Source organism: Myxocyprinus asiaticus, chromosome 38 (assembly GCF_019703515.2).
Source record: "Myxocyprinus asiaticus isolate MX2 ecotype Aquarium Trade chromosome 38, UBuf_Myxa_2, whole genome shotgun sequence".
Lineage (NCBI taxonomy): Eukaryota > Metazoa > Chordata > Actinopteri > Cypriniformes > Catostomidae > Myxocyprinus > Myxocyprinus asiaticus.
The window spans coordinates 26,353,293-26,365,855 of NC_059381.1; the positions used below are offsets into that span (position 1 = coordinate 26,353,293).

General features: G+C 40.0%; 2 protein-coding genes across 3 annotated transcripts in view; both read left to right on the top strand.

Annotated features, from left to right (window-relative positions):
- Nucleotides 1-8,053, top strand: part of LOC127428512 (nuclear pore complex protein Nup98-Nup96-like) — a 45,188-nt gene extending 37,135 nt beyond the window's left edge. For both annotated transcript variants that reach the window (XM_051676941.1, XM_051676942.1), the window contains 3 exons: nucleotides 5,884-6,038; nucleotides 6,139-6,250; nucleotides 6,624-8,053. In XM_051676941.1, the coding sequence (XP_051532901.1) occupies nucleotides 5,884-6,038; nucleotides 6,139-6,250; nucleotides 6,624-6,826 (470 nt within the window). In that variant the 3' untranslated portion in view covers nucleotides 6,827-8,053. The remainder of the gene's footprint in view (nucleotides 1-5,883; nucleotides 6,039-6,138; nucleotides 6,251-6,623) is intronic.
- Nucleotides 8,054-10,313: 2,260 nt separating this feature from the next.
- Nucleotides 10,314-12,563, top strand: part of LOC127428588 (neuronal acetylcholine receptor subunit alpha-9-like) — a 29,229-nt gene continuing 26,979 nt past the window's right edge. The window contains exons 1-2 of the mRNA XM_051677011.1: nucleotides 10,314-10,684; nucleotides 10,844-11,028. Of these exons, the coding sequence (XP_051532971.1) occupies nucleotides 10,314-10,684; nucleotides 10,844-11,028 (556 nt within the window). The remainder of the gene's footprint in view (nucleotides 10,685-10,843; nucleotides 11,029-12,563) is intronic.

Below are 12,563 nucleotides of genomic sequence, written 5' to 3' on the forward strand. Positions count from 1 at the left end.
ATTCCCAGTGCGCTTTTAAGTCCTCGTGGTCGCGTAGTGATTCGCCTCAATCCGGGTGGCGGAGGATGAATTCCTGTTGCCTCCGTGTCTGAGACCATCAATCCGCGCATCTTATCACGTGGCTTGTTGAGCGCGTTGCCACAGAGACATAGCACGTGGTTTCACGCCATCCACCGCAGCATCCGCGCTCAACTCACCACGCGCCCCACCGAGAACGAACCACATTATAGTGACCACGAGGAGGTTACCCCATGTGACTCTACCCTCCCTAGCAACCGGGCCAATTTGGTTGCTTAGGAGACCTGGCTGGAGTCACTCAGCACGCCCTGGGATTCAAACTAGCGAACTCCAGGGGTGGTAGCCCTCGTATTTTACCACTGAGCTACCCAGGCCCCCATAATGACCATCATTATGTTTGAAGGAAAAAGGGTGCAAGCCGAAGAACACCATCCCAACAGTGAAGCATGGGGGTGGCAGCATCATGTTGTGGGGATGCTTTGCTGCAGGAGGTACTGGTGCACTTCACAAAATAGATGGCATCATGAGGAAGGAAAATGATGTGGATATATTGAAGCAACATCTCAAGACATCAGCCAGGAAGTTAAAGCTCGGTTGCAAATGGGACTTCCAAATGGACAATGACCACAAGCATACCTCCAAAGTTGTGGCAAAATGGCTTAAGGACAACAAAGTCAAGGTAGTGGAGTGGCCATCACAAAGCCCTGACCTCAATCCGATAGAAAGTTTGTGGGCAGGCCTCAATCCGATAGAAAGTTTGTGGGCCCCCCCCCCTTTTTTTTTTTTCTCAAATTATTACAGATCATGGCTCCAATGTCACTATACCATTTGAATGACTAACATTACTAAGTCCAAAGGTGGGGGGCTAAGACTTATATCCTGGAACACTTAAGGGGATGAATGTGGGCATCAAAGCTGGTAAGATCAACATCTCAAGGCTGTGATTGTGTTTTTACAAGAAACACACTTGCGTACAGTGGATGTTCTCCGTATTAAAAGGGCATCGATGGGCCATTTATTCTACTCCAAATTTTCTCAAAGAGCCCGCGGGGCTGCCATCATTATCCGCAAATCGGTTCGGTTTGAACCGGGCATCACTATGTCTGACTCGAATGGGCATTTTGTCATAGTCACAGGCAGGCTTTATAACACTCTGGTCATTCTTGCTTCCATTTATGTCCGTAACTGGGACAACGAGTTTTTTATTAAATTCTTTTCTAGCCTACCAAGCATTGGCAACCATTATATTATTATAGGTGGAGACTTTAACCTAGTACAGGATGTTTCATTGGACAGATCATCTAAATCGGCCAGTGTAGTACTTAATTATTCTTCTCAACTAGGTCTCTCGGATCCTTGGAGATTTAAGAATCATCAAGGTAAAGCCTTTTCATACTTTTCCCATATTCAACATACTTTTTCTAGGATCGATTTCTTCCTACTGGATAAATCCCTATATGCTAAATGACTACAATTACTTTCAGAACATGATTTACTCATGACGAAAGTGATTACTAGGCAGCTCTTACAGAGTAGGCAGCATTTCTTCGAGCAAGGTGATAAAGCTGGGAAACTCTTAGCGCACCAGGCGCGTGCTGCTAGCACCTCTAGGTGGATGTTGTGTATAAGATCTCTGACGGGAGCTGATATGCGATCAAGCGGGCATTAACACTGCCTTTACTGATTATTATGCTGATTTATATACATCTGAAAGCCCCTCTGGTACTCACAAAATTTGTTATTTTCTTAGCACACTAGATTTAACTCTTACTGCGGCCTCCATCTCCCTTATTCTTAAAGACCCTGCGTTGTGCGGAAGTTACCGGCCTATTTCCATTTTAAATGTTGACTTCAAAGTTTTATCCAAAATTTTGAGCCTCTGCCTTCAAAAGGTTTTCCCAAACAGGCTTTATTCCAGGGAGACCATTCTTTTTTTAATACTAGGAGACTTCTCAATATTCTGTCCTCCCCTTGCTCTTGATCTTCGGAAGTCATTATATCCTTAGATGCTGATAAAGCCTTCGACAGAGTTGAATGGGACTATTTATTTTTTGTTTTAGAGAAATTTGGGATGGGGCCTAATTTTATTTCTTGGATAGGCTTCTCTACACATCACCAGTTGCTTCAGTACATACGAACGGTACACAATCACCTTTTTATTTTCCCCCTACATCGGGGGACACGGCAGGGATGTGCTCTCTCCCCTCTACTCTTTAATTTTGCCATAGAGCTACTAACAATTTGGCTCCGCAATCTCTAGGCTTTTGAAGATATCTCTCATTTTGGGTTAACTCAAACTTTCCCTGCATGCTGATGATTTATTATTTTTTGTCTCTAACCCTCCTACTCAATTCCTACGATCCTAGAAGTCTTAGACAATTTTGGTAATTTATCTGGCTATAAAATAAATTTGCAGAAAAGCGAACTATTTCCTGTCAACCCTGAAGCTAGGAAACTTTCATTCTCTCAGTTTCCTTTCAAATTATCTTTAGCTGGGTTTAGATATCTAGGAGTATTTTTTACGAATCCATATGGTCAGCTATTTAGTCATAATTTTCTACCTTTCATAGATCGAACTAAGGAGGACATGGCAAGATGGTCCACACTTCCACTATCCCTTGCTGGCCGTGTTAAACTTATTAAGATCACTCTTCCTAAATTACTTTCTCTTTCAGCATATTCCTATTCACATCACTAGGCCTTTTTTTTTTTTTTTTTTAATTGGACGGTATGATACGACCTTTCCTTTGGGGCAACAAACCCTCGCATCTTAAGAAATCTATCCTTCAACTTCGCAAGTCAAAAGGTGGCCTGGCCCATCTGAATTTCCAGCATTGTTACTGGGCATGTAATATCAGTAAGATTTTATTCTGGAATAATCCTCACTTATCCCATGATTATCCGCCCTGGATCCATGCTGAAATTTCTTCAACTAAATATGATTTACATTCTGTAAAGTTCTCAGCTCCCCTTGGTTGTCAACAGAATTGCGTCGAATCCTGTCATTTCGAATTAACTCAGAATTTGGACCCAGTTTAGGAAATCCTTCGGACTACATAGAGCTTCCATACATGCCTATTTTGAATAACCATGTTTTTCCACCATCTAGTTTGGACGTTGCATACCGTAGGTGGGCATGTAACGGTCTTCTCACAATCAAGGATTTGTACGAAGATGGGGTGTTTTCATCCTTTTCAGCTTTGTCTACCAAATTTAATTTACCCAATACTCATTTATTTAGCTTTTTTCAGACCAGACATTTTGTACAGAAATTGTTCCCTCATTTCCCAAATCGCCCTCCTGAAGATGCACTGGACAACTTTTTGGCTCTTAAACCTGACAATAAACATCTTATTTTAATCATTTATAATTTAATTAATACTCTGAACACTGATGTGTTAAGACCTTTTAAAGGAAACATGGGAACAAGATCTTAGTACACCCATTTCAGATGATCAATGGTGTCCAGGTAAACCGGGTGCATTCTTCCTCAGTTTGTGCCAGACACGGCCTGCTACAATGTAAGGTGCTCTATAGAGCCCACCTGACTAATGCCCAGTTATCTAAATTTTTCCCAGACAAGAGTGATGCTCGTAATCATTGCTGACAAGACCCGGCAGATCATGTTCTTGTCGTGCCCTCGACTGTTAACCTTTTGGTCTAATGTATTTGATACACTAGAAAAAGCACTTAATGTTGAACTCGGCCTCAATCCGTTGACCGCTCTTTTTGGTATTTTACCGTACACCAGTTCTACTACCACCATTGCTGAAGTTGTTACTTTCACCACTCTATTAGCTAGAAGGACTATCCTTCTCAAATGGAAGTGTACTTCTACTCATAACAGATGGATCCAGGACATTTTTTCCTACATAAAACTAGAAAAATTAAGATCTATGCTGCAAGGATCTCTTAAGACTTTCAATAGCACCTGGGATCCCCTCTTGAAATTCATTAAAGGCTTGCTTTGCTCCCATGACTCTGATTCCGACAGTTCTGTACATTGAATGTCTTATGCCATGTACTAGACAATAATGAATACATAGTTTTTTTTATTTTTATTGATTTGTATTTATTTTTTATCTGTTTTGTTTTTGTGCATGTGTGGGGATGGTAAGGGTGGGGGTTAATATGTTTATAATGAGGACATTCCTTTATATATTGATCTTATCCATGTGATTGTCAATCTATGTTGTCCTGTCAAAATACCAATAAAAAAGATTGGAAATACAAAGTTTGTGGGCAGAACTGAAAAAGCGTGTTAGAGCAAGGAGGCCTACAAACCTGACTCAGTTACACTAGTTCTGTCTGGAGGAATGGGCCAAAATTCCAGCAACTTACTGTGAGGAGCTTGTGGAAGGCTACCCAAAATGTCTGACCCACTGGAAATGTGATGAAAGAAATAAAATCTGAAATAAATTATTCTCTCTACTATTATTCTGACATTTCACATTCTTAAAGTAGCGATCCTAACTGACATAAAACAGGGAATATTTTCTACAATTAAAGGAATATTTCACCCAAAAATGAAAATGTGCTGATAATTTACTCACCCTCAGGCCATCCAAGATGTATCTGAGTTTCTTTCTTCATCAAAACAGAATTTAAGATTTTTTGGATTTCATTTCAGGCCTCCTCCTCTAAACAATGCAAGTGAATGTACTCCATTTTTTTGACTGTCCAAAATGCATATTTAGGGTGCATCAAAATAATCCACATGACTCCAGTCGACAAATTAATTTCTTCTGAACCCAAGCGATTTGATTAATTTGAGAAACAAAAAAATGGTTTCTTATATACTTTTTAACTACAAATGTTCGCTTTCGTGCACCTCTGTGACGTGTGCTCATGAGAGGGATGATGTAAGCTTGTTGGTAAGGTCACGAGTCACGTGGAGGAGGAGTCAGGAAGCACGTCATTGTTTACAAGAGAAACTTGCACAGAGCACAGACCAAGCGCCGTTCACAAACCAAAACAATATAAAATAAATAATTTCCAAATAATAATTTTTAAAAAACAATGACGCGCTTCCTGACTCCTCCTCCACGTGACGTGTGACCTTACCAACTAGCTTACATCATCCCTTTCATGAGCGCACGTCACAGAGCTGTACCGAAGTGAACATTTGTAGTTGGTATATAAGTATTGTTTTGTTTCTCAAAATAATCAATCGTTTGCATTCAGAAGAACTTTATTTGTCGACTGGAGTCGTGTGGATTATTTTGATGCACCCTAAATATGATTTTTGACCATCAAAAAATGGAGGACATTCACTTGCATTGTTTAGAGGAGGAGGCCTGAAATGAAATCCTAAAAGTCTTAAATTCTGTTTTGGTGAAGAAACAAACTCAGATACATTTTGGATGGCCTGAGGGTGAGTAAATTATCAGCATATTTTCATTTTTGCGTGAACTATTCCATTAAATATCAGGAAAAATTTTTATGTAAACTTTTGACTTCAACTGTATATCGTCTACCTCTAATAACCATCTGTACTTTTAAAGGATCAGTTCACCCCAAATTTAATTCTGACATTACTTAATTTAATGTTGCTCCAAATCTGTGACTCTCTTCCATGGAACACAAAAGGAGATGTTAGGCAGAAGGTTAGGCACGACTGCCTCAGTCAGCATTCACTTCCATTATATGGTAAAAAAAAGATGCAACAAAAGGATGACTGTTGTCTTTCATTCTGCCTAACATCTAATTTTATATGTTTCACAGAAGAAAGTAGGTCATACCGGTTTGGAACAACATGACTGTAAATGATGTAAAGTGTAAATTATATTTTCATATTTAGGTGAATATCCCTTTCTTTCCCTTTTAAAAGCTAACACACTTCTCCTTCCTGTTTTTCCTCTTCAGACTGCATCATTAATGATAATCATATGTATCTCCTGGAGTACCTGGAAGGGTTGGCAGTGCCTGAGCGCAGTGTTCAGATTCAAGGCTGGGACACATCTGGTCGTGTCTACCTGGATTACATCCGTGTTATCCAGACATTGCAAGACATCCAACAGGTATCTCATTTTTCAGGATACTATTGCATCTCAAAAGTAGAAGTTTAGATAATTGAGAGCCCTAACAAATGATCTTCCTTTTTTGTGTTTAACTATATAGACAGAGAGCCCAGGTTATGAGCTGGAGCGATTACATACTGAGGTGACATCTCTGTGTGGTAGGATAGAGCTCCTCCCTTGCTCCAAAGCTAAAGACAGACTTTCACAATCAGGTCATTTTTTTATTTTATTTTTATTTTTTTCAGTGCCTCTTAAGCTTAAAGGGATAGTTCACCTAAAATGAAAAATATGTCATTATCCAGTATTACCTGGCTGTATGACTGACTTTTTTCATTGAGCACAAAAGGCAGTTTTTTGGTAAAATGTTGGGGACTGGCAGCCTCAGTCACTATTCACTTTCATTATATGGAAAAAAGACAATGAAAGTGAATGGTGACTGAGGCAGCCCCTAACATATGCCTTTTGTGTTCCATGGAAAATGAGCACAAGTAAATGTTGACAGTTTTAATTTTTGGGTAAACTATTCCATTAAAACCTCAGTGTGTTGATCTAGATTTCTAATCCTGGATCTCTGTTGCCTTACAGAGATGGCCAAACGTGTGGCTAACATCCTCCGGGTGGTCTTGAGTCTCCAGCAGGGTGGTGAAGGCACCCCAGACCCCCGCCACATCCCTCTTTGCCAGCTCGCCCCACACATTGGACGTCTGCCCATGCCGGAGGACTATGCTTTAGAGGAACTCCGCAGCCTTACTCAATCTTACCTACAGGAGTATGTAGTCAGTCATTGAATATTAAGACATGGACAAAATTTCTTTATCAGTTCTGCAGAGGTATTATGAGTCTTGAGTTTGAATGACCTTCTGAACTCAAGTTATATGGCTGTTTCAGGCCATGGTTGGACTATTGATGTATATTTAGGCACAATACTTGTGAAAGCATTCCATGTGGTGTTTTTTTTTTTTTTTTTTTTTTTTCTTCTCTCTCAAATCCAGTTTTTGTATTCATAGACATGATTTATGTGAGTGTGTCTTTGATAATTAAAGTATCCTTTGAATACTCCTGTTGATTGATATTTTCCTTACAATTTTAGAAGGGGAAAATGCCAGATTTGACAACTTTCCATTTGTCTGTTGGGTTAAAGTTAATATCTGGTGTATTTAAAGTTAAAATATAACGTGTAAATGTGTTTAGTTGAGACTACTTGTTCTCTTACCCTATAACAATTCATACATACTATAAAAATGCATTTTAAAATTCAGTTGTTTTTTTTTTTTTTCAATCATGGTGTTTTTAAGACTTATTGTTACAGTGTGCACACCCTTTAAAGTATTTTATGGTTCCAATGGACTCTTTATGGGTGTATATGTTAAAGGTCACTCATTATGATGTGGATGAACATTTGGTCTTTTTATGGAGATTAGAGATTAAGAATTGGGGATTAAAAATTAATCTCTTGGTACCAAAATATTTGGCCACATATTAAAAATGTAAAAATGTAAGTGGTTGTCATATCTCTATTTTGTAGGGTTTTAGACATGTCAATCTGGAAAACCTTAGTGTTAAATGTTTGGTAGAATACAAAATTAAATTTTATGCTCTGATCGGACAAAGAAGTCGATAGAAATATATTTTGGTTTTTCTAAAATGTTTCTAAATTGTTCAACATTATGTGACTGGCGATTCTTATAAAACTAAGTAAACCTGATAGGATAGGATTTCGCTGATGTATGTAGTTACTTTACAGCATAAAGAGAATCCTTCAACCTCTCAGGTAGTTTTTATTTTTTATTTATTTTTTTTATTTTTTTGTGTGTGCCACAATTGCAGTCCTCTAGAAATGTGCATATTTCCATCAAATGTTTATTTTCTAAGAACATTAAACCTAGTTTGTGACAGATTATGCATCATAATTAAGGTTCTGTTATTTGAATGAATAGGCTTTTGTGACAGTCTGATTTATTGCTGTGCATGTCTAAGTCTTTTATAAAACTGAATAAAATAATTGTAATTTCCAATTTCAGTCTTCATGTCCTACGTGATAGGTTTATCTGTGTAACTAGTAAATATACCACCATCAATGCTACATAATAGCCTGATATACAGATAGATAGATATACAGTTCAGGCATCTTTAGGATAGGCACGTTTTCACCTGTAGTAATATTTACCTCAGAAGTGTGTCTTTTAATGTTGTCCTCGTACTTCAGTGTTGAGAAATCGAAGTTAAAAGATTATATTCAATATTACCTTAACTACCACACAGGTCCACGCTTACACATTCTCTCAAGCTCGATACTCCAGAGTCTAGACAACACATTGTACTCATCATCATTACTGTATCAGCTACCACACGACACTTGCTCTCTTTCCTCGCGAGTTGTGCATGGATATTTGCACATCTTCTATTATGGAAATATATAACAACTGCTGCATTTGGCTTCATGAAACCGTATTATAATTTGAATTAGCCCTTTTTACGACATAAAATGAATCCACGTAGCATTTTGGCTCTTCTACATTTGATTATCACCATTGATTTTATTCCAGGTAAGACTTTACCTCAATTTAATGAACGAGTTCATTCAGGCACCCGGCACGTTTTGTCTTCTTATTTGTCTTGTGTTAAATCTTGTGTTGAACAAGGTCACAATTACACTGTTTGATAACTTATACATAGCTATATAAATAATAATAAATATTTGCACTTTTTTTTCCCTCAATGTTTTAGTGGGCTTGTTTGTTCGTTTCTCCGGCACATAAATACAAGAATGAATTCGAAATATAAAACATATTTAACATACATTTATTTTTCATATGTGGTAAGGATTTAAAATACTAACCTGTGTAAATATTTTGCATTTTTAACAAAACTACAACACATTACTTTTTTTCAGTCGTTCTGCATTGCTCACTTGTGAGTCTGCCACTTGAAAACTGCAAATCCCTCCATGGCAAGAGATTCTGTGTTGATGCCTAATAAACCCCACAGTAATCTGGAAAATCTTTGTATTACCAAAAGTAGAGATGACAACACTGATCTGACATGATCAATATGCTTTTCAGAGCCAGTATCCTCTTCCCTCATAAAATAGTCTAATTGTTAATCTTGCATTCTTAACCTCAAACCATCATCGGTTTTGTCAGCTTGAGGACAGTGCATTGGATTGTTTAAAATGGTTTATTGTAACTAGGCTGCTTTATGATGATTGCCAGAATAATAAATATCCGAAGTGGGATTGTCGAGGAGCAAGGAGAGGTATCAATGGAAGACGGTTCCGCCACGCAATAAAAAAATAAAATATAAGAGCTAATGCTGACTTTTTATCTCACATTTGTGACTTTGTTTCTCGCAATTGCGAGATATAAATTCGCAGTTACGCGATATAAACCCGCGAGTTTATATAATCTAACTTGCTACTTTATTTTTGCATTTGTGACTTTATAAGTGGCATTTCTCGTCTTTCCCTGCGCTCCAAACGGGATAAATCATACATGATAGTCATGCTGTAAAATCGCTTCAAACAGAGTTTCCAATAAAAATTGAGTTCCGAATTACCCTTATTGTGAAGCCCCTCCAAAGACCGCACAGTGCATGGTAAAGTCTTCAAAGGGAATAGGGCATAGGGATAATTAATCACATCTGAATGGCACAGAATATGGCCCAGTGTGTCTGAGTGGATATTCGTTGCATATTCGGTTTCTCCTATCTGCGTTCTCTTGATACATCATCACAATTAAGTTAAAGAGTATATAACCATACTATATAGGTATAAATCATTAGATTTAAAACAGTCAACGTTTGTTGTAGCTACAGAATAATGTGTCCTTCATGTGGAGTCGGAAATATCGTAATTACCAGTTCTGAGCACATGAATGATCCCACGAAGTCGTATTAACGAGTGGGAATTGGGAAACTCGAAATTCTAGATGATACATGAGTTCCCTTTCGATTCAATTCACTCGACATTGCGGTAAACGCTTTTGGGGAATTCCTTCTCCGAAGACCTAGTTGAAGCCCTTGTATAATAAAGCCAATCTTATGACTTATGAAAGGAGCCCCGCCCCTTTAGGCGCCCAGTTGGCCTATATAAGCAGGTGCACGAACACCATTTCTTCAGAATTTTCTTCCTTCAAGACCGACATCATCTCGTCTTGACTACGACAATCATCTTGTCTTGAACAGCCTTCTCTTCACTGTTGATGGACACCCTCCAGCGGATGGGACTTCCCTGCAGATGCATCAGGACGTTCATTGCCTGACTCTCAGCACTTTCAAATGAAAGATTCACCCGCCCCCTCTAGTGTTCCGGCGAAGAGTCTCTCCGCCTCGCCACCAGCATCGGGTTCTTCGCCTCAGCGAGACACCTATCTGCTTCCCACAGCATTCCGGCAGGAGCTGTATCCTTTGAAATATATACTACGAGGGCATGAGTCTCCAGACGCTCTGCTCAAGGATCGCCCTCGTTCTGAGGGACGATCCTGCCTCCCACGCTGTCCCACCCGCCTCCTCTGTGTTAGATCCCGAGGGTTCACACAGGAAGCACGGCGGGGCTGTGAGGTTGAGTTGGATGAAGTCGATGAAGATCCCACTCTGGTGCAAGCCCCACGATCCCCTCGGTCTTCCGATATAGCGTCTGCGCCAGTACAGTATACACATGATGAGCTCTGGCCCCTTGCATGTTAACTCACCTCATTAAGTGTTGACTTAGAGTCAGAGGACTGTGGTTCAAAACCAGCCATCAACTCAAGCTGATACATGCCATGACAGAGTCATGGATGTGACACAAAATTTGTGGTTGCCTCAAGATGGCTCTGCGAGTCACAAAAAGTCACCAGTGATCTGATTAATAACCGCTCTATTTCAGATCAGTGCTCAGAGGAGAACCCCGCCCCCGTTGCTCCAGCTCCGCCAAAGACAGCGAGTCATCAAATAGTTTCTGTGCTGTGTTCAAATAGAGAACGTTCTCACAAGAAACAGAAATGCATTCGCTGTGAGATGCCACATTCATACGCTGCTCATCCTCGCTATGTATGCCAGGATGATAGACAAATGTGTTTCTGTGTGTTTTGTTCACATAAACAATGTTATCACACAAAAGAGAAGCTCTGGTTGCGTCTGCGTGCGCTGCACTTACTCGGCACACACACCCATTTACATGCTGTTCACTTCTCCTCGCCGGAGTTCGTTGGGAGATTGTATCTGTGTTGTTCCTGTGTGGTGATTTTCTCACACAATAGAGAAAGCGCAGGTTGTGTCTGCTCGCGCTGCACATGCTTGACACACACGCACATTTACACATCGTTCACTTCCCCTCCTCACCAGAGTTCGTTGGGAGATTACATGTGTTGTTTCTGTGTGATGATTTTCACATAAACAATCTTCTCACACAATAGAGAAAGTGCTTGTTGCGTCTGCTTGTGCTGAACATGCTCAACACACACAAACATTTACATGCTGTTCGCTTCCCCTCCCCCCTGGTGTTCGCCGGGAGGCATCACGCAGACTGTTTCTTGTGTTCACATAAACTAAGTTTTCATTAAAATCAGAAATGTGCTTGTTGCAAATATTGAGACAAACTCATTCATATGCTGATTATTCCCACTGTAGTTGCTGATATGATTCACAAATGTGTTTCTGTGTGTTGCGTTCACACAACTAATGTTCTCACACAAAAGAGAAAGCGTATGTTGCAAGAGACGTGCACACACATTCACATGCTGCTCATCCCCCACCAGAGTTTGGTGGGATAATACACAAATATGTTTCTGTGTGTGATGTTCACATAAGAATGTTCTCACATAAAAAAGAAAGCATTCGCTGTATGAGACGCACATACATCACACACTGTTCACTCCCTGCCAGAGTCTGCCGGGATGTTACTTGAATTGTTTCTGTTTGATGTGTTAAATAAAGAATGATTCTTACTAAAAAGAGAAAAACTCATGTAATGCCTTCACGAGACACACAAACATTCTCATTTCTCTCCCCCTCCCCGCCGGACATTTGTTGGGACTGAGATATTACACAGAATGTTGCTTCTGTGTGTTGTGTTTAAATAAAGGATGTTCTCATAAGAGAAAAGTGCTTATTGCACTGCACGAAACGCACACACTTGAAGAAGCACCAGGGGCGCATGCGCATTGGCATTACTTGCCACTGTCTGGCTGCTCTAGAACCATGGACAGCTCCAACCTTTTAACTGTGGTGGGTCACGTCTTCTGACAAAAGGTGGTAATCACGGATGTGTTCAGCGCAGGCTGAGATGCACTGTGCGGCTGGCGCCCAGCCTTCGGGACCTAGCACTTCAGTCATCTGGAAATACTAGCTGTCTCATAGCCTTGAAGGCTTTGCATTCTGAGGTAGTGAATCGCCACATTCTGATTCTATCGGACAACATGACAGTGGTAGCTTACATAAATGCCGTGCCCTGCTGGGGTGAATGTCATTCTGCAAGGTACAGCGCTGTCCGCAAGACACCTCTATGTGCTAAGTGGCATATGTTTACAAATTGGTGCTCTTCACGTA